Source organism: Dipteris shenzhenensis, chromosome 23 (genome assembly GCF_047967505.1).
Source record: "Dipteris shenzhenensis isolate YYH24624 ecotype China chromosome 23, Dip_SZ_1.0, whole genome shotgun sequence".
NCBI classification, from domain to species: domain Eukaryota; kingdom Viridiplantae; phylum Streptophyta; class Polypodiopsida; order Gleicheniales; family Dipteridaceae; genus Dipteris; species Dipteris shenzhenensis.
Window position 1 is genome coordinate 10,188,810 of NC_141618.1, and position 18,772 is coordinate 10,207,581.

General features: G+C 42.7%; 1 protein-coding gene across 6 annotated transcripts in view; it reads right to left on the bottom strand.

Moving 5' to 3' along the window:
• LOC147886971 (transducin family protein / WD-40 repeat family protein) overlaps nucleotides 1-18,772 on the bottom strand; it is a 158,415-nt gene that overhangs the window by 12,514 nt on the left and 127,129 nt on the right. For 3 of the 6 annotated variants that reach the window (XM_087394397.1, XM_087394396.1, XM_087394394.1), the window contains exons 18-20: nucleotides 10,708-10,766; nucleotides 10,486-10,579; nucleotides 10,103-10,376 (exon numbers count right to left, since the gene is read on the bottom strand). In XM_087394397.1, coding sequence (XP_087250523.1) covers nucleotides 10,103-10,376; nucleotides 10,486-10,579; nucleotides 10,708-10,766 — 427 coding nt within the window. Of the gene's footprint in view, nucleotides 1-10,102; nucleotides 10,377-10,485; nucleotides 10,580-10,707; nucleotides 10,767-18,772 lie in introns of those variants that run through there. The other 3 variants (XM_087394395.1, XR_015543215.1, XR_015543216.1) reach the window with 3 other exon arrangements.

The following is an 18,772-nucleotide window of genomic DNA, read 5'->3' on the forward strand; positions in this document are numbered from 1 at the left end:
TTGGGGCCTTTTGCTAGGCTTCTTGCAAATCGCTTCAGCTTCCTAGTTGCATTGGTGTGGATGCTCATTTAGTAGCTCTACTACCACAGCTCATTGTATCAGGTTTTTCATAGTCTCATAGACCCATCGGTTTTTCGAAGACTTTGATAAACTCTCTCTCTCTCTTTCTTTCTTTCTCTCTCTCTCAGCCTCTCCGCTCTGCCTCTCCACCTCATCCCCCCCTCATGCCAACGATGATGCTGAGATTGATATATATAGTCGGGATATGACTATGTTGTACTTAGGACTTAGTACTGCCATTTTGCATTTTTTGCATTCTGCATTGGTGTGGATGCTCGTTTAGTAGCTCCACTACCACAGCTCATTGTATCAGGTTTCTCACAATCTCATAGACCCATCGGTCTTCCGAAGACTTTAATAAACTCTCTCTCTCTCTCTCTCTCTCTCTCTCTCTCTCCCACACAGCGCTGCCTAGCTCCCGCAGCAGTAGGTCTCGCTACAGCACAACAAGAACTCAGAGATGCAAAGCTCCGTATTGCTTCCCTGGAGAAGAAAGTTTCAGAAATGAAGAATGAAGGCAGACAAGAGGTAATCCAAGAAGTCCTACAGCAATGCAATTCTGCAGGATTTTAAGAACCACGATCCTTAGACAAACCAACAAGCTCAAGGGTACTAGGATTTGGATATCTGAAGAGCTTCTGACCCAACTCAAACAAAGTGCAAATGAACTTATCAAAGTGAAAGAAGCAAGGAAAGAAGGTAAATGGGCAGTTTATCAAGACGGGCAAGCACTCATTAGAGATTTCAAACCTAACCCCAAAGACTCTCAGTCTTAAACTGATGTTATTCAGACCACCCTTAATATAGTACTTGAATGTAGTTATGCTATAATAATTTGGGACTGAGCTGTTGTACTCCCCCATAGACTCTCAATCTCTAACTGATGATGATTGTGGTGTGCATTTTGTCCCATAGACCTGTGAGGTCTCCTGTGGACGTTAATATTTCTTTCTTTCTTTCGTCTCTTGCTCTCTCCTCTTCCACTGCAGTCTTCTTGCTTCCCAAGAGCCTGTTTCAGATCTCAAGAGCTCCCACCTTGATTGTGAATTTTCCAAGAGAAGCCTTGAGCAGTTTTGAGCCTGCTAAATCCCTGCAACAGTATTTCCACAGCAAGAGAAGGTGCTGGAAAACAGTTTCCCAAAGCACCTTCTTGATAAATTGCGATTGATTTTTCCTCTGATGCTCAATTTTGACATTGTGGGCTGCTCCTACTTGCTACTTCTGATCTGTAACTGCCCTCTCTTTTTCCTAACCTGGCAGTTTGCTGAATTCTCACTTATATACTGCTTTAGCCGTGCTATTCTCAAATTTTCAAGGCCTGGACAAGCCAGAAGGTATAGTATAGTTCCAGCCTGTTCTTGAATTGCAATTGGGTTTCAGGCTGTTTTACTCAGTTTAGAATTTTGTTTACACCTGTAAGCACTACTGAAAGTGATTTTTCGTATTCCTAATCTACTTTCTCTGAGTTCTAAGAATTCTGCTATGCTACATTTGATACTCATCCGTTATTGTTGCATATGGACCATCTTGTAGATGCTGGGCAGCTTCATGGCTTGCAAATTCTAGGTGCACAGCCGTTTCTTGCACAGGCATACGCTGATGATTCATATTTCATGCCTAGGAATTCTCAACGTGACCTCTCTCATTTGATGCATACATTGGATGATGTTGGCATAGCTGCTGGACTGCATATCAACTTTCAGAAATCGAATCTTCTAGCATTGAAAGAAGCTGATTGGCATGCACTTCTCTGGCCACGCCACATTATTTCTTCCCATACCATTATGAGGCATTTAGGGTATCCCATTAGCTGGAATATTACCCCTCAACAACAGCTTAAATGGGTGCTTCAAAAGATTAACAAGAAGCTGGAATACTCGCACTTGTTAACTTAGCCTTTACATGTTCGACTTCGGATAGTATAATCTATCATTATGGCATATGTGCAATTTTATTTGCCTCTTCTTCACTGGTCTTTTAAGCATTTGGCTTCCTATATGTCCCAGGCTATGGAGATATTTTGGAAAAGTAAATCTCATAAAAAGGCTTTGCGACTACTTCCCATGCAGTCTGTTTGTTCTCCTTAGACTCATGGGGGACTGAATATTCTCAATCTTCAGTTTCATATGTTGGCAAGAAAGAGCACTATGATTGCTGATTTTTTTCAGCAAAAACCGCCATGGGCTATTGTGTTAGCAGCTATGTGTGGAAACATGAAGTCTCACGCATATGGGCATTGGATTACAAATCACTGGGAAGCAGTCATGACTACATTTCAAGGGAAAATTCTTGGCTGTCCTGTTTCTATTGCTTTTATTCATGATTGGAAGAGAATTCTCTCTTATGCTAAATGGTCAGGTGCCTCCTCCCATCATGGTAATTCTCTTCGTTTGGAAAGCATCCATTGGAGCAAGGTGTTTGAATCGCCTCTTGCTTTACAGGCACCTATTAAAGCATATAATCTTATGAAATTGGGCATAAGATTTGTCGGAGATGTGGTGGATCAACATGGTTATGTGCTTTCATTTCCACAAGCTTGCAGGACATTCCCCTTGGGTCTGCATCATAGGCCCCTTTGGAGAATACTTACAACTATGTTGCAGCCATTTGTTCCTGTTCCTCCGCTGTTTATACAGGATAGATTACTGGACTGGAATCTGACTTCCTTGTCTCCTGCTACCTGTTCACTTTCAATGCATAATTTGACATCCTTGATGGTCTACAGATTTCTTCTTCCACCGCCATGGATTGATAAGCATGCCAACACTCTTTGGAATTTGGATAGGCCTTTATCTTGGTGGCAATCAAAACTCAAGAAAATTTGGAAAGCTAAATTGCCATTGAAACATAGGCTTTTCTTTTGGAGATGTATAGTGGGAGCTTTTTCCATTGGGGTGAAATTGGAAGCACGTCGTATTGCTTCTTCTTCCTGCCCCTGTTGCTCTCATCACCGTGAGACAGTTCCCCATTTGTTATGGTCTTGCCCGCACTCTCGGATATTGATCACTCATGTCTCTCATTTGTTGCGGCTCTGGTTTCCCTCTATCAGATTCGGGAAACTCTTCTGGATGTTTGGATGCTTCTCATCTCAGATGTCTCCATTCCTCCTTTTCTTTCACTGGGCTCGTTTTTGGGTACTATGGACTATTTGCACACAGAGATTGCATTTTAGGATGGGACAACAATTTCCTCAGGCATATGCTTTCTTCAGAATGTCCCTCAAGCAATCTTTATATGATAGTTATGCTGCGAGGGACTTGGATGCTACTAGCCTTGAAGTGTTTTCTCACTGTTTTTCAGTTCTTTCATTAGGCTCTCTTTTGGAGTCTAATGTCATGTACATTGATTTCATGTTAATTTTATAGTTACTGGTTTCACCCAAAAAAAAAAAAAAAAGTGTATGCACTTCGAGGTTTTTTGGGCACAAGCTTAACCTGACCATGCTTCCAAGCTGAAGGAAGATGTTGATGCTGCCAGGCTACATTAATGAGCTTCAAGATTGGACCCTTCAATTCAGCCCAGAAAGCTACAAAAAATTCAACCGTCAAACCATCCCAGCCAAGGGATTTATGTTTACCCAAATGTTTGAGGGCTTCATCCAATTCAATATGTGAAAAAGACATTTCCAGCATTGAAGCTTTTTGCAAAGAAACAATAGGAGAAACAAGCTCAATAAATCTACTCCAAGCCAATTCAACCTCAGGAGTAGAAGAAGATGGCTGAGAAAAAAGAAGCTGAAAATGATCCAGACATTGTTTTTCTAGCTGAGATAAAGTCTAGGTCCAAAGACCATCGGGTTTCCTGACTCTCATGATAGATTGACTTTGTCTATATGCATGTAAATTTCAAAAGAAAGATTTTGAGGAACAACCCTTATCTAGCATAGGCTTAACTCTAGCCCTTGTCTGCCATTTGGAAAGCTTGCGTTTATCATTAGCATCAATTATGGAAGAAGCACAAGACAATGAACTCTGCTCAGAAGCAGAAAGAGACCTTTGATGGCTAATCTGTACCAAGGACTACTTGTATGATTTTGCCCACTGGATATGCTGCCTGGTTTCTGCCATGTAACATCTTCCATATTCCTTGATGACATTTTGAATATGATGCACAAAAGAGTTCCAAGCAAAGTCCGCATCCTCCTGAGCATGAGATAACAATGGCCTACAAGCCAATCTAATCATTTGCTGGAATTTTTCATGAGAAAGATATAATTGATTGACCTGTAAGTGTTTGACTGAAGAGAGCTGCATGTCATCTAGAGGCATGCCAAATGAAAAGGTCAGCCAAAGTGGAGTGTGATCAGATAGTTGTTGAGAATAGTCAGTCCACATTTGACATGTATAATCATCATATTGCTGAGCATGAATAAGATACCATCTATCAAGCCTGGCCCAATATTCTGTAAAAGCATTATGATGATATGTAAATCCCAAAACTGAAGGGTGAGTTGCTGTCCATAAATCTGCGGTACGAAGTGATGAAATCATATGTTCCCATTGCTGAATTTCAGAGGGCAGCATATGGGATTTATGTGTGGTATTGTCTTGCCAGTGAGGAGAACTATTAAAGTCACCACAAAGTATAGCATTTGTCTACCAAGGATATTGCTTTATGGAGTCCCACATTCGAGCTCTAGAAGCTGAAGTTTGAGAGGCATACAAGGAACCAATTTCAAAAATCTCTCCATTGATCATGCATTGGATAATCATCCATCGGCCACAAAGATCATTATATGCCACCCAGGGCTGCAAATCATGTCTGGCTAGAATGCACAGCCTAGATGAATTATTTTCCACTAGCTTGCTTTTTCCTTTATCCTTGTTTTGAGCTGAATTGGCTTGGCTCCCTGTATGAACTGAAGGATTTGCTCCTTTGGCTTCAGTCTTTTCCACATATGTCTTCTGACCTCCTTTATAAGATGGCGGGGGAATGGCAGCTGGAGGAGGCGGATGAAGGATAGAGGGACACTCAGAAGCTAGGTGCCCAAACTTGTGACAAGAGAAACAAGCTCCAGCAAAAATGCCCCATTTCAAAGTGAAATATTTCTTTCCGAAATTAACACCCTCAATCTCAACTGCAATAGAAGGAGGGCTTGGTCTATCAGTATCCCATAAGATGCAAAAAAGATTTTTATTACCTGTGGGACGAGGGGGACAGATCACTTGTCCCAATGTCATCAGTAAGCCAGGAAGCTCTGTTCTCATGTAATCTGAAAAATCAACCACTTCAACCCATACAGGGCAATGATGCTTGATGAGATTCTGATAGTCCTTATTAGGAGACCAAGGCATGATGTGCACCATTTGACGACCAAAAAATAAAGGAGACATTTCCAGCATCTTTTGTTTTGTCAAGGCATCCAAGAGATGAACTTCATAAAATCCTCGGGAGGCAAAATAGACTCCTTCCACATAGCATCCACCTAGGAGGGAATTCACCCATTGTCCCACATCATTAGCCGAGGGTATTTTGCCTGGGAAAAAGATGATGACTGCAGTTTGAGAGAGCTTCTTCAAAGGATGCACAAGAGAAGGCAACTTCATTTTGTAAGTGAGTTCCGGAGCAGGTAGCATCCATTCTCTTCTACTTTGTTGAAATTCCTCATTCAACATGTCAAACACATAGGAAGCATCTTCAAATGAAGGAGCTATGGGGGACAGAGTCTCCCTTGATTGTCTTTTAGGTTTTGGAGAGAGCGCTCTCTTGACATAATACTTATTTGTTTCTGCCATTGAAGCTAGTCGATTCAGTAGGAAGAGTCAAATCAGAAAAACGGCGGCAACTCTATATCAGCGGGGCACAGAATTTGGATAGAAGGGCACGAGACCTGTTGCGACAGAAAGTTTGCTGGAATACTGCCTTACGCACAAGAGGACGAACCTGTTGCGACAGAAAACTTGCAGGGATACTGCCTTACGCACAACTAGCTAATCCAACACACTGGAAGGGTGGACAGAATCTGAGAGGAAACCCGTAGCGAGGTGCTTGGTGGCTTGAGAGGGCACACAGGATGGCGAACAGGTGACGAATTTTCAACGAGCAGAGCTAACGGCCGCGAACAGGCTGCACACAGTCCAAACGAAACGTGGAGCAGATTGTCTTGCTCACAGACACACAAACAGAGAGCTGCAGGGAACACACACACACAAACGGGGAGCTTCAGGAGGCTGAAACGAAGTGGAAAAGAGACCAGACGGGAGCTCTACAAAAGTGTCTGATAACAACGAGCAAGCGCAGGAGGAAGAACGGACCGTAGGCAGCAGTAGGGACAGGTCGGGATCACCAGCAGGGACGGCTAGGGGCTGGTATCGTCGCCATAGCTGGAGCTCTCTCACACACAAGACTATGGATGACTGGAGGCCCATCACTTTGATGCCTGTTATATATAAACTTATTGCTAAAATGTTGGTTCATCGGATAAAGGATATCTTTCATGATAGACTTCATCCCAAGCAATATGGTTTTGTTCCAAGAAGGAATATACATGATAATATCTCCAATACTCTCATCGCAATGGAATATGCAAAATATTCAGCTAAGATGTTTTGGTCATGTAGGTGGATGCTTCTTTATATGGATCATCTGGTTGATACTGGACAGTTAGTGGGGCTTCAAATTCATGGTTGACGGCCCTTCATTGCACAGGCTTATGCAGATGATTCATTCTTCATGCCAAAGAATAGTCCTCTGGACCTTCGCTTATTGATGGATACCCTTTCTGATTTTGGGTTGGCAGCTGGGCTAAAAATTAATTTTCAGAAATCAAAACTCTTGCCTCTCAAGCATTGCAACTAGCATGCTATCCTTTGGCCAAATTATTTATCCCGAAAACATAGTAAGACATTTCGGTTATCCAATTGGCTAGAAAATAAAAAATAAGCAACAAATATCTTGGATATTGACCAAAATTCAGGACAAATTAGAATATTCGAAGATCTCCACTTCGCCATTGCATGTTCGGCTTCGAATTGTCCATTCCATTGTTCTAGCTTATGTCCAGTTTTACCTTCCTTTATTACATTGGTCATCTCGAGATCTCTCTTCTTTTATATCTCAAGCCATGGAGATATTTTGAAAAACTAAGCTTCATAAAAAAGCTTTAAGGTTACTCAAAATGGACCTACTTTGCTCACCAAGAATGCATGGTGGTTTGAAAATTATAAACATCAAATTTCATGTGTTGGCAAGAAAGATCACTATGCTCAAGACCTTTTTTCAGCAAGAGCAGCCTTGGTCTATCATGTTGGCATTTTTGTGTGGTCAGATGCGCACAAATGCTTATGGACATTGGCTAGTTGATCCATCGGAAGTAGTACTTGGCAAGTTTCAAGGTAAAATCCCTGGTTGTCCATTTTCTACTGCCTTGATTCAGGATTGGAAGAAAGTGCTCTCTCGCATCAAATGGTCTCCCCATCTTGCTTCTATAGCTTCCTCGCTTCGAATGGAAAGCCTTCATTGGAGTGCTGTTTTTTACTCTCCTCTTGCTGTACAACAACCAATCATAGCTTACAATCTCATGAAGTTGGGCATCCGGTTCATTGATGATGTGGTAGATACTCAGGGGCATATTCTCTCTTTTCCGACAGCATGCCAACACTACAATCTTGGGATGCATCATAAACCCATATGGAAAGCTATTGTAGATCTCTTACTCCCTTTGGTTCCAATTCCAACATTGGAAGTAAGAGACAGGCTTCAAGATTGGCATCTTCAGTCTTCAAGTCCACGATTATCCTCTCAGCCTTTGCATCTATTGACTTCCATACAGCTTATCGATTGATATTACCTCCTCCATGGATTGCGCATCATGCCAATTCTCTTTGGCATCTGAATAAGTCTTTAACTGTTGGAAAGGAAAATTGAAATTGATATGGAAGTTGAAAATGCCATTGAAGCAGAGACTCTTTCTCTGGAGATGTATTGTTGGTATTTTTCCAGTGGGAGTGAAATTGGCTCAAAGAAGGATTGCCTCTCCTCTTTGTCCAAGATGTCATCTTACTCCTGAGAGTATTTCGCATTTATTGTGGTTCTGTTCATATTCTAGAGACCTTCTGGACAAGATCTCCTATTTTTTATCTCTCAGATTTCCTGCACACAGGTTCTCGAGGTTTTTCTGGATGTTTGGCAGATTCTCAGCTTCTTTGTCACAGTATTCTCTTTTCCTCCATTGGGCATTAGCTTGTTGATACATGGGACGTAGTACTTGGCAAGTTTCAAGGTAAAATACCTGGTTGTCCATTTTCTACTGCCTTGATTCATGGGTTCGATATTGGGCACTTTGGACGCTGTGGAAGGATAGAAATCATAGAGTTTTTTGTGACCCGACTTTCTCAGCTTACTCTTTCTTCAAGCACTCTTTGCAACAATCGTTTTATGATTGTTTGCAAACAGGGTCTCCAGATCAGGATGTATATTTGTCATATATTGACATCTTTGCTTGATGTATTTTGAGCATATCCTGCTTTGGGATGCTCATCTTGTAATAAAAAAGCAACAATATTTTCACCCAAAAAAAAAAAAGTGTGCGTGCGCGCGCAGGTTTTTCCCAAAAAAAATTTTAAAAAGTGTGTGCAGGTTTTCTTCTAGCGAGTGCTTTTTCCATCTGGACAAATGTTGGCCCGTAGACACATTGCTCTTGCTCATTGCCACAAATGCTTGAGTCCTCAGGAGATTGTGCCTTATTTATTCTGGTTTTGTCCATGTTCTCGTGAGTTCATCGATCTTCGCTAGCGCCTGCGAGCGAGATTCCCGACTAGTCTTTTTGGGAAGTCTTTCTGGCTCTTTGGTTTTCATCCACCCAGACCAGAGTTTCATCTTTTCTTTGTTTGGGTTCGCTATTGGGCACTCTGGACTTTATGGATAGACAAGAACTCTAAAGTCTTTGGTGATCCCATATTTTCTTTGTTTGGTTTTTTTAAGCGTTCTCTACAGCAATCCTTCTTTGATTGCTTTTAGACGCACTGCATAGATTATGATGTATATTTAGCATACACTGAGATTTTCAGTTGATGTACTTTTGGCTGCCTCGTTTTGAGGTTGCTACTCTTGTAATATAATCAATCAAAAGTTTTCACTAAAAAAAAAAGTGTGTACTTCAGTTCATGTATTTTCAAGCGCCACAAAAAAAAATGTGTGTGTGTGTGTGTGTGTGTTTCTTTGGAGATGTTTGGTGGGCATTTTTTCAGTGGGTGTGACTTTGGCTAAGCACAAGATTGCAAATCCTCATTGTTTGAGGTGTTTCAGTTCTTCTGAGATTTTTCCACATCTTTTATGGCTTTGTCCTCAATCCAGAGCTCTCTTGAACCGTATTTTCCACTGTCTTCGACTGCGTTTCCCTGATCATCATTTTAGGAAATATTTCTGGATCTTTGGCAGGCTTACTACAGTTCAGGCCCTATACTCTCTTTTTTCATTGGACCAGATTCTAGGCACTATGGACCTATTGGAAGCAAAGGAATCAGGTGGCCTTGGGGCAGCCATTGCTCCAACCTTATGAGTTTTTTAGAGCATCGTTAAGGTAGTCTTTGTATGATGCTTGTCATCATGATGTCTTGGATGTATCGTCTTTGGAGGTGATTTCTCACTGCTTTTGATTTTTCAAAATAGTCTTTTCTTTATACTATTCTCATTGTAAAACTTTTTCTTGATATAAATACAGTGGTTTCACAAAAAAATGTGTGTGTCTGTGTGTGTATAAAATTGCAAATCTCCATTTCCGTAGCAAGATCCTTCTAGCTATGATGGACCACCATCATTTTTCCAAGAGACAGCAATGAGCCTGATATAGCACACAAACTGCCTTCTTGCCTGCTTTTAAACTTGCACATAACGTGATTAAGAGAGAAGCAGCTACCAACATAACTGCCTTCACAAGGAACGTACACGTGTGCAAGTTTCAGTTATATGAATACAAACATGGAATGTTTGCAGAACACACAAAATATGATATATACCTTTTTTGTTATGGACACACTCAATAAAACATCATCAATGAATATGCAGCAACAAAGTAATGATCGATTATCGTTAGGAGGGATACCAATGTCTAGTTCATTGACAGCAACTGATCCTGTGCTTTCAGACTGAGATTTCTTATCAAGCTCAGGGATTAGGTGTTGTGCTGTGAAAGGCGATGACGCAAAAACACTAGAAAGATCAGCCGGTGCATTTATGTCAACAGACAGATCCTTGCCACCCTTTGGAATTTTCAGCAAACCTCCCATGATCTCCTTTGATATTCCTCCCTTAAGCTCTTTAAGCACACCTCCCTTCAAATCCTTCAATACACCTCCTAAAAACTCTTGAATTTGACTCTGTTGCAATAACAATGTAAATTCAGAGGTAGTCAAATAAGTATGCCATGTGCAAACCAGACTATCTGCAGAGAAAGTAAGAACTACATATCCAAAAGAAATCCATCACCTTCCGTTTTACCGGATGCAATCCTGCCCTGAAGGCAGCATCAGCCGCAGCAGCAATATCCTTGTCAAAGAAGCATGTTGAGGTATCTGTAATCCTAGAATTATAACAACATGCATGAGCATACATATAATAACTCGTATCCCCTGTCTATATGAATATATACCTCACTGGCTAAGTGCTTCCAGTGAAGCATAATCATGTATGTACATGCAAAAAACTCACCTCAAACTATCATCGCTTGCAAGTAATGAGAAAAACGTAAGCTCTCTATTTGCATTAACCTGCCAAAACAGATAGTAAATTCTAAAAAAAAACTTTGCATAGAAATTGTAGCTTTTAAGGTTACATTTGCTGTAGTAAAATGTCCAGATACTTCGAGTGTCCAAAAACATTAACTTTATCGCACAAGCTAGTTTGAATAGAAAGCAGTTCAATGTTTCCTTGAAACATATGAGCCTTGCATTGCATTGTCATTGTCATGCTTCAAGATCAATCATCTATATAATGTAAACAAATTCATTATAAATGGGGAAGCTGCCTGGTGTCCCTTTGATGGCATACTTAATCCCCTTTGGATATAACCGTCAAGATATTATCACATCTCAAACTCAAATACTCTAATGAGAATTCCCCGAAAAAGAGTACTAAGGATGTTTCAGGACATCCACTAAGCTATTCAGGATAAATGCATTGATCCAGATAGGAGAGGAGAGCAGCTAGTGCTTGAGCCGGTCAACAATCTCAAGACGAGAGACTGGCTGAAAATCATGGAGCATCTGTGATAATAAATGCCATAAAGGTCTATAGTGCTGTCCCAAAGCATGCTGTCTGACTGCTGCTAGAAAAGAAATGACACACACACACACACTCTTTTTTTGTAAGAAGCAGTATTCATTAGAAAAAATATACATTCACAGCTGTCTCAAAATGAGACAGCTACTACTCAGAATTAAAAACAGTGGTAAAAGACTTCTAACCGAGCCAAAGTAAGGTCTCCAAGAGAATGCGCATCTTGGAGAGATCAATGCAAGAAGGAACGGAAGAAATGGTAAATATCCAACCGAGAGTGCTCGTACAATGAAATGTTACGAGCATGATATAACGACCACAAAGCCTAGTAATGGCACCAACAGAAGAACTGATCATAATGTGGCTTGCCGAACACGCCTGCCCATCTTTTTTGAATTTTCCACCCACTCCCAAACATTGGTGCTTGCGTCATCCATGGTTTTAATCTCTTGCTTCAAGTGCTGCTTACCTTTTCCATGGTTTTTATCCCTTGCGGAAGTTGAAGAAGTCTCACAACCTTTTCACCAAGGTATGCAGACACGAGGAAGTAGCCTTTGGCCTCTCAAACCAACTTCACACCATGCACGAGCCCTCAGACCTCTTTTAGTGCTCACAATGTTGGCCTCTGGCTCAGGAGTTTCTCCACCAAATTAGAATCTGCGGCGCCCAAAATTAACTGTATATTAGGACATCTCTGAAGTTTCGTAAGGCCTATATGTGTGTTTCTTTGCCTTTCTCTTTTGCAATAGGTTCCACCTGAAAGAAAACGCTATGAGGCATAACTTATAAGCCACCTTGGAATTATTGCACCCTACACACAATGCTTACTTGAGTGCTAGAACTATGGCTAGAATGATTGCTTGAATAATGTTCTCAAGGTGCCTGTTGTGGTGAAGATGGATGATGGCATGCCCAGATCTTGCTGTTCATATATCAAATGCATTTCATTTGGTTACATGTGGATGATGTGGTTTGGCGGCATTTTGTTGCTAGTATATTTTTGGCAAGTGCTGCTATTGTGATCCGACAATCATCATTTAAAGAGGCTTTATGTATGTATTAAGTTGCCAAAAAAATTGGAGAAATTGTCATGATTAAAGAACTTTGGGAGCATATCCTTGCAAACCTGAAGAGCATGGTCTCATCCTCAATCTACAAAACAAAAATGAACATTGAAAAGATCATCTATGAGTTGCTATGTTTTCATAAGAAATGGAGCGGGTACAAAATAGTAGATGTTTTGTCAAATGAACCCTTCTAATGGATCAAAAAGCAATGCCATGAGATGTTTACAAACTAATTGAAACAAATCTTCATCTAGAGTGGCTCTATTGATTGCTCAAATGAGGCCCAAGTATTACATAGGCAGGATCCAAGCTAAGTTTGCATTGCAAGGTCGAGAGTCTATGTGGAGAGATCTATCAAGCGAGCCAAAGCTTAAGGAGTAGAGCAGGGGCCCAAGGTGACAAAATATGTTTTTTCAAAGATGCTACTATAACCTATGATGAATAGATGTATTATTATGATCAAAACATTTGTTGCAATAGACCAAGTTTAATTTCAGAATTTTTATTCCTTAAAACAAAGGTAATAACAGTAGTGAGAAACTCAGATCTACAAAGTTGCCTCTGTGAGGTCCTCGTTTGCATAAAGGACATTAGGAATCCTAATACTAGTGTATCGACCTCTCAAGTGTGGCTCAGAAACCATCAGCACCACTGGAGAGTGATTCAAAGTGAAAACCCTAGGGGCAATGCAAACTGAACCTCCTCTATCCAAGGCCCAATCATCAACATAAAAACGGTCAACCCATGCATGGATAGGCATTTGCAGCCTCCTATTCGACTAGGAAAACGGGAGTGACTATGACTGAGTGTGAAAGGCATCATCAAACCAAGTATCTGTGCCACTAAAATTGAAGAGGAATGCATCCCAAGCTTCCCTCTCCAAAGAGTGAATGCCGCCCTCTTTGCCTCCTTTTTTATCTAAGGGCAACTCCACCGTGTTGAAGTCTCTTCCAATGACCCACAAATCTGCAATGGGGGCCCAGGAGAGCAACTCCTTCCAGAACAGGACACGATCCTCTCTATTATTGGGGGCGTAGAGGTTGAGGAATTTAACCTTACGTCCCCCAATCAAAAGAAGAATCCATTGGGCTCTAGAGGGGAAGATCACTCCGTGTCCAACAACCAGGTGGAGAAAAGAGTCCGACACTGTAATGCATGTACCTCCCCTGGTGCCCAAAGCAAGTGACCAAAAACTGTGGCCTGAAAGTAATCTACATGACTTTGTGCAATCTCTGTCATCCAACTTGTGCTCCTAAATGAGTAAGACATCAATGGAGCCACTAGTAACACCTGGATGAAACTAATTCCTGATCAACTCTGTGGCGGCGATGAGGGACGCTACCAAGTCCCTGTATGTTCCAACTAACAATCCCACCTAAGGAAGAAGACACCCTGTCAACAAGAACCCCAACCACTGTCTCACCAAAAGTGGAAGGCACAAAGTCCTCCTCCAAGAAGTCTGTGAGATCTGCCACAGCTGCAAAAGAGTTCCTATGAACCAAACCTGTCATAGGGGTGCAAAGAATCCCTTCAGAGGGAAGCGGATCAACAGTGTACACAACCCCTTTCCCTCTATCCAAGAGGGGAGCTGAGGGAAGGGGCTGCTCTGAAATGCCATGATCCTGAAAGGCTGTAGGGGCCTCTCTAGCCGGAGAAATATCTACCTGGCCAAGGGGAGGGGCTACTGTTGAGCCAAAGGGGGAACCTGTAGCCAGGGCTGCAGCTGCAGCACTAGCATCCTGAACCGAGTGATGTGCAACATCAGTGGAAGAAACCAGAACAATAATATTCAAAGCTGCAGAGGGGATGGTGTTTTGGCCAGCAGCCTCCTGAACTGGAGGGTGTGAAGGCCGCACACGAACCGAAACCCATCTAGGGACAGCAGGTCCCATGGAAGTAGGTGGAGGTACTAAGGGAGCACTCTGTCGAGAAAGAGCACTCTGACGTGAAGGGCTGTACCAACACCCTGCGGAGGTCGAGGAGGTGGTGCTGGAACTATACCAACACCCTATCGAGGTTGAGGAGGAGGTGCTGAACCCATACCACCCCCTGTCGAGGTCTAGGGGAAGTTGTTGTACCAGAAGGCTTTTTGGGCCTCTTCTTCTTTTTTGGGCATTGCCTTGCAAAATGCCCAACGTTCCTGCACATCTTGCACTGGTCCTATCTGCCCGCAATCTCCACTCTTTGTCAACAAAAAGAACCATCCAGATGCTGAAGCATGACATGTCATCCGATAAATTAGGGTCCGGCGAAAGGACGCTAACTCTAGGAACCCCGTCAAAATTAATCACCTATGCAACCATCGTGGGCAAACCAAGGAGGGGGGGATCTCAGCGACAATACCAAAGTACTCCCCAATCAATGGAAGTAATCGATGGTAAACCTGTGGGAGACCAGAAAATCGGGCGAAAAAAGAGAACCGTACTTGGCCTCCTCTGCAGTGTCAAAACCTAGCACAAATGGATCAAAGAAAATCTTTCTTTGTCCCAAGTGTAGGTACCCAGCTTTGAGCATGGCGCTCGCAACCTCTTGTCAATCAAAAACAACTTGGAAATAACCTCGCCCTAGTAAGCGAGCATCTTTAAGTTGAGGGGTGAAGTCTGAGGGGAGCGCTGCAAACATCCAATCTCTGGATTGCAATCTCAAAGGGTGAGACCCATAGATGCGTGCGATCAAAGTGGTAGAACTTTCAAGTTCTACATCCTCCTTGAGCTGCCCCAACTTGTCTTCTGAGAATGTGACTGTTTTCGCGGATGGTGGAAGCGGGTTAGGATTGGCTGATTAGAAATTTATCGCCAATCGAGGTGGGAAGGGCAATTTAAACACGGATGAAGCTCCGTCTGGCAACCCTGCTGCAAGGAAAATCAAGAAAAGGAGAGGGATGGAAGGATGGGAGGGGGGGTAGAGAGAGGGAAGAGAAAGGAGAGGAAAGAGAGAGGGGGCGGGGAGGGGCCGAGGGGGGAAAAGGAGGAGAGGGGGCTGAGAGGGAAAGAAGGGAAGGAGGTGGGGAAGGTGGAAAGGGGGCAGGGAAGGACACGGGGAGGGGGAGAGGGGGGTGGGAAAGGAGGCGAGTAGGGGTAGAGGGGGGGCAGGCAAGGGATGAGGGGGGAGGAGGCAGGGTACAAGCTGAGGGGGGGCAAGGAGGGGAGCGGAGGCGGGGAAAGGAGGTGTGGAGGGGGCAGAGAGGAGAGGAGGGGGCAGGTAACAGGGCAGGGCTGACAGGGTGCGGAGGGAGGATGTGGGGAGAGGCTAAGAGGGGGAGGGGAGGAGAAGAGAGTGCAGGAGGCAGGGAGGGGCTGAGAGGGGGCGTGGGAAGGAGGCAGGGGAAGGAGGAGGGGAGAGGTGGGCTGTGGGGGGCAGAGGGAGGGAAGGGAGAGGCTAGGAGCAGGGAGGCAGCCAGGGAGGAGAGCAGCTCGTTCCTCTATTTACTTTTTGGGGCTTCCCCCGCTGATCTCCACTTTGGAGAGAGCTTCGTTGTAATATAAAGATGCATGGATTTCAAGAAGAAAAAAAGTGTGTTACCCTGTAGGATGCTTTTGTTTAAGTAATAGCTGCTTCAATCTAGAGCATCTATGAATATAAATTCCTACTGAATGGCTTTTCAGTTTTACAAAAAAAAAAGTGCGTGTTACCCTGTAGATGCTATTCGTTTTCTACTTGCTTACTTCGGGATTGGCAGCTTTTATTGGAACATCTACATTGGTCAAGTCGTCCCCTAGATCCCGAAAATACACTCCACTTGCAGAGTATTCATTGGAGCCGTGTCTTTGATCCATCATTGGCTTATTTTCAGCCTAGGAAGGCCTACTTTCTGCATTGACTGGGTATCTCCAAGTGGATGATGTGGTGGATGACAGGGGCCTTACTCTTTCTTTTCCACAGGCCAAGATAAGTTTCTCTTTTGGTATGCATCACAGGCCTATCTGGCGTATTCTCACTACCATGCATTGGTGGAAGGTTTGTCTTGGCCGTATTTGGAACAGTAAGCTCCCGCTTAGACAACGGTTTTAATTATGGCGGCGTTTGGTTGGTGTTTTGCCAGTGGGTTCTTTCTTGGCTGCTAGGTGCATTACTTCTTCGCTTTGTCCATCTTGTTCACATCCGAGGGAGACAGCCCTTCATCTACTCTAGACTTGCCCAGTTGTCCGTGACTTTCTTTCAAGATTGAGAACTTATCTTCGTGCCCGATTTCCTAGCATTGCTTTTGGCAAGCAGTTTTGGTTGTTTGGGAGATATACCATTACCCCACACTACATGCAGTTTTTAGTCGGTGTCATTATTGGGCTTTGTAGGAAATTTCTCCGACGGCTACCCTAGTAACCATTTGGCAAGATATCATGTTCACCTTGTGCGCCATTTGGGAGCGCGGTACTCCAGGCTCGAGAGCGACAGTCGAGAGACGGGAGCGCTTCCGCCAGATTTGGCCGGCAAGCTTACACTCTGTCTGCGAGGGGTATTTGCTGGGTATATAGATTTGACCGATAGGTATTCTTCTACACCATGGTTGCTAGCTCCTGTTTCCAAATCTCTATAGGTGAGAAGCCATGAGATCCGGAAACGGGTGTCATCCTTGAAGCTCGGCAGCCAGTTCCTTTCTTGTTTTCATCACAGCTCCTTGTGGAAGCTGGTTGTATGGTTTTTTTCAAGCATTAATAGAATTTACCTTTCTTTGGAAAGAGAAAGAAAGAAAGAAAGAAAGTGTATTATTGTCCATTAAAGGCCAAAATGGGCCCATGGGACATCAAGAACTCTGCATACAAGATAGCACAAAATCAACGTGCCACAAAGAAGAGGCATCGTCGAATATCATCTAAGTGCTACGCAATACAATGCAAGTGAAAGTACATAATGTCAAATCTGAGCCTAAATACAAAGTAAACTAGATGCAAGGAAACCGCCCCTGGGTGCAAAATGGGGGGATGAGTACAATATGCCAATGCAAAGATACAAGTCCAGGTGTCACGGAGTCTGAGAACCAAAATAATACTGGAAATCCTGTCCATCGACTCTGCCTCCTGCTATGAGAGTACAAATCTGAGCAAAGGTGAGGTGAGCGGCTGGTGGGGCGAGATCTCCATGAGTAAGTCTCCTCCGAAAAGCTCCATGAGTAAGTCTCCATGAGAGAGAGAGAGAGAGAGAGAGAGAGAGAGAGAGAGACGTCTATGTAAGGACTGCCCAAAAAATAAAAGCAGTCACATGGCTGAATTGTTAATTTCAGAATGCATACATGTAAGTATGTATGTACATATGTATTGCAGAAGGACTGCCCAAGAAATAAGAGTTGCCGCATGGCTGAAATGGTAATTTCAGAAAATGGTGCAAAAACGGACGAGCGTCAAATTCAGCTAGCGGGACCTTCTCTCATGTTAGAAATTGCTTTATTATGTGTTTCTGTTTTTAAAAACCTTAAGAATGCACCCAATAATATCCCATCAAAACCCACAACAACAGCGTATTTGGAATTTGCTGGAATGGAGGTAAAAAATGAAGGGGCGTTGTTGCCAAGCATCATGTTTAACTTACCATCAAAACACAATGTTATTAACTGCAAACTTGTAAAATGGCTGAAGCTGAAAACTAGCCAATCTAACTATTGTTATACAATCCGCAATGACAGATGGAAGTCCAACTGAGATGTGGGACCAAAGGGTCATACAGTTGGAGTTACCCATCAAGCACTATGCAGAGAAGCTATTTTTTAAAATTACCAAGGTTGATCACGCAAATGTAGTGCTTGAAATGGCGTGGCACTTCAAGAAAAATACTGTGGTGGATTGGTAGAAGCACACCTACAAATTTGAATTGGATGGTGTGCTGTATATTCTTCGAGGTGAGAATTATTTTCCTCAAGCACGACTATGGATGTTCAAAGAATCCACGTGAGTTGTTGTTTCATTGTTGTCTGTTGAGTTAAAGATGAATTACCATTCGGGTTACCTTCCAAAAGAAATGTCCAACATAAGATTCAACTTATTCCTGGAGTAGAATCTGTAAATAGGCTGCCTTAAAGGCTGAAATTTATGGAAGAAGCTGAGATTCGTCGATGATTGGAAGAATACCTCAAGTTGGGGCATATTCAACCCAGTTTCTCACCTTTCTTTTCAACAGTAGTATTAAAGAAAAAGAAAGGAAGTACCTTTGATTATGTATCGACTATCGAGTGTCACCAAGTTGTACATACTCCAAGCCAAAATACAAAGTTGACCTATAATTTGACCAGTCATAAGGTTCTTTATTTATTTTAAATATGTACAAAGAGTTATTTTAATTGGTCTAAGCATTGACTTTGGTCAAAGACAATTGACTTCCATCAAGAAGGCCTGACTTTGGTCATAAAGCCTTGGTTTAGGCCAAGAGTGTTGACTACAATCAACCAAAGTTCTTTTGTGCTGACTACGGTCAGAGAGATTTGACTAGGGTTAAGTATTTTG